The 3,045-nt window shown below is 34.4% G+C and overlaps 1 protein-coding gene across 1 annotated transcript; it reads left to right on the top strand.

Annotated features, from left to right (window-relative positions):
* Nucleotides 1-278: 278 nt before the first annotated feature.
* eef1akmt2 (EEF1A lysine methyltransferase 2) lies at nt 279-2,792 on the top strand. Its single transcript, XM_073827438.1, has 6 exons — nt 279-379; nt 623-688; nt 866-980; nt 2,104-2,211; nt 2,331-2,547; nt 2,631-2,792. Exons 1-6 carry the CDS (start codon nt 279-281, stop codon nt 2,726-2,728), a joined length of 705 nt encoding a protein of 234 aa, XP_073683539.1. The 3' UTR covers nt 2,729-2,792.
* The last annotated feature ends 253 nt before the right edge of the window (nt 2,793-3,045 follow it).

Genomic DNA, 3,045 nt, shown 5'->3' with positions numbered 1-3,045 from the left:
CAATCAACTGGGTAAGTGAGGTGATAACTATTAGTTAATTTTTTTTTTACCATATTCACCTGCAGTGTCTAATTTTGTGCACCACAAAGTGCACCTTTTGCCAACTTTTATTTTAATATTTTACATTTTTTTATTTTATTTTATCGCACATTGTTTTGATTTATTTATATGCAATAAAATTGTGCCTTTACCTGTATTGAAAACCTTTATTTTGAAGTGGCATGTCGATTGGCGTCTTCTGTCTGACGTCAGCGGATGTTGATGTGACGTCATAAAGGATGGAATCGTCAGTGAGCACACATGGGGCAGAAGACAGTCCGGTGAAGTGTACAGAATTAGATGCTGATTTTGCTCCTTCAAAACTCGGAACAAAGGAATAGTAAGAGATTTTACGTAATGACTTAGCCCTACTATTCATTGTCGACCAGGGTTAAATGGATTTTTCGCTTCTGCAGTAACGTTACCTCACAAGAATATTCTATAATCTACCTAGCAACTGCTACTTGACAAATGTTATACCTTTATGTGTTAAATAAAAAAGTAGGGTTGTTTTGAGTGATTACTTTCAATATAATCAGACTTTTGACTTGTGCTTGTTATTAATTCACCGTTTTCCTTGAAGCTGGGATGATGCTTATGAGAGAGAGCTGCAGACTTACAAAGATATTGGAGATGTGGGAGAAATATGGTAAATCACATACTTGTTTATGAATGTCTTTCATACTGATGTTCTTCAAATGAAGTCTGTTCTAATATGATTGAATCTGATTCTGAAGCAGCAGCATCTTCTGGTGTGTATTAGTTGTGTTCTGCAATTTAGAACAGTGTGAAGGTTTTAAAATGTATTTCTGTGGTCAACCTTTAGGTTTGGTGAGGAAAGCATGGACAGAGTGATCAGATGGATGGAAACACAAAATATAGCGGGAAATGCTGCCATACTTGACATTGGAACTGGAAATGGGATGTTGCTTGTGGAACTGGTAAGTCAAAAGTTCAGTCTATCTCTGCATTTAGTTATTTACTTTATAGTCAGTCATTCTATTCATTTAAATGCTTAAAATCACAATAATCAGGGTTTCTGCAGGTCTTCAACCTTACACAAATGAAAACATAAATAGGGTTTAATGTCATTAAATGCATTTACTGCATTTGCATATATTTTCATACATACAGTTGAAGTCAAAAGTCCTTGCAGAATCTGCAAAATGTTAATTATTTTGCCAAAATAAGAGGGATCATACAAAATGCATGTTATTTTTTTTTTTAGTACTGACCTGAATAAGAAATTTCACATAAAATATGTTTACATACAGTCCACAAGAGAAAATAATAGTTGAATTTATAAAAATGACCCTGTTCAAAAGTTACACTTGATTCTTAATACTGTGTTGTTACCTGAATGATCCACAGCTGTGTGTGTGTATTTTATTTATTTTTTTGGTGATAGTTGTTCATGAGTCCCTTGTTTGTCCTGACCAAATTAAACTGTTCACTGTTCTTCACCTTTGGTTTTTCAGCATTTTTGTGTATTTGAATCCTTTCCAACAATGACTGAATGATATTGAGGTCCATCGTTTCACACTGAGGACAACTGAGGGACTCATATGCAACTATTACAGAAGGTTCAAATGCTCACTGATGCTTCAGAAGGAAACACAATGCATTAAGAGCAGGGGGTGAAAACTTTTAAACAGAATGAAGATGTGTAATTTTTTCTTATTTTGCTTAAATATATATATTTTTTCATTTAGTACTGACCTTCAGAAGCTACGGAATATATTTAAACGCTTCCCAAAAGACAAAATAAGTAAAATTTACCCCGATCTTTAAATTAATGCATTGTTTTTCCTTCTGGAGCGTCAGTGAGCGTTTGATCCTTCTGTAATAGTTGCACATGATTCCCTCAGTTGTCCTCAGTGTGAAAAGATAGATCTCAAAATCATACAACATTGTTGGAAAAGGATTCAAATACAAAAAAATGCTGAAAAACCAAATCGTTTCTGATGAACAGCGGGCAGTTGTTCAAGTCTTTACCATCATATAACCTGCAGAAACCTGATAAACAAGTATAAATAATAATAATCACATGAATTATCCTTTAAGGCCAAGCATGGTTTTTCAAACCTCACTGGAATTGACTATTCCAACACTGCTGTGGAGCTAACCGTAAATATTCTGGAAGAGGAAGGTGTAAAAAATGTTAAAATTCAGGTAATGGAAATTATTTGTTTATAACATGCATAAATGAAGTAAATAATTTAATTGTGCATTTAAAAAAAAGAACACCGAATGAACAGAAAATTCTATTTGTGTTTTACATGCAACTTCAGGTGGAGGATTTCCTGAACCCCAGCACAGAATTAAAGGGTTTTGATGTATGTATAGATAAAGGCACATTTGATGCCATTAGTTTGAGCCCAGAGGGCAGAGAGGAGGCAAAACAGCGCTATGTGAACTCTTTAAGAACTGTAATGCAACCAGATGGCTTTTTTATCATCACCTCCTGCAACTGGACCAAAGAGCAACTGCTGCAGATCTTCAAACCTGGTATTTCAACACACAAGCATATTTCTTTAACAAATGATGTTTCAAATACTGTAATGATTGTAATATAATTATGTTTCTTGCAGGGTTTGAGTTAGTACGAGAGTTGCCCACTCCCCGTTTCCAGTTCGGTGGTGTGACGGGCAACAGTGTGACAGCTTTGGTATTTAAACGGATTTACTGATCTACAACGTTTTGGTTTCGTAATATCAGTTATGTAATTTTATAATAAACTGTTTTGGAAAATATTGAACTTGTTTTTTTATATTGAGGTAATACAAAGAAATTCAATTTTGGTTGATTTAACTAATTTATATGTTACCTGATGTAGTGTTTAGAGAGGAACACATGAGGGCAGTATTGAGCTAAATTGAATCTTAACTTTATGTGCATTTTTACACAGTTCTGATGAAGTTGATGTCTAATGTAGGGCACAAACATGGAGGAGTTAATTGTTGTACACTGTCAGGTAAAGGTTTTTGTTTGTCTTTCTGTGTAGGG

The sequence above is a fragment of the Garra rufa genome, chromosome 21, assembly GCF_049309525.1.
Source record: "Garra rufa chromosome 21, GarRuf1.0, whole genome shotgun sequence".
Lineage (NCBI taxonomy): Eukaryota > Metazoa > Chordata > Actinopteri > Cypriniformes > Cyprinidae > Garra > Garra rufa.
This window is presented reverse-complemented; position numbering and strand designations above follow the sequence as displayed.

Bases quoted from the DNA above. Each gene is read 5' to 3' on its own strand.
- eef1akmt2 (XM_073827438.1), top strand. From the start codon at position 279: ATGGAATCGTCAGTGAGCACACATGGGGCAGAAGACAGTCCGGTGAAG. The intron at 380-622 runs GTAAGAGATTTT...TTTTCCTTGAAG, and splicing joins AAACTCGGAACAAAGGAATA to CTGGGATGATGCTTATGAGA. The intron at 981-2,103 runs GTAAGTCAAAAG...TTATCCTTTAAG, and splicing joins GGATGTTGCTTGTGGAACTG to GCCAAGCATGGTTTTTCAAA.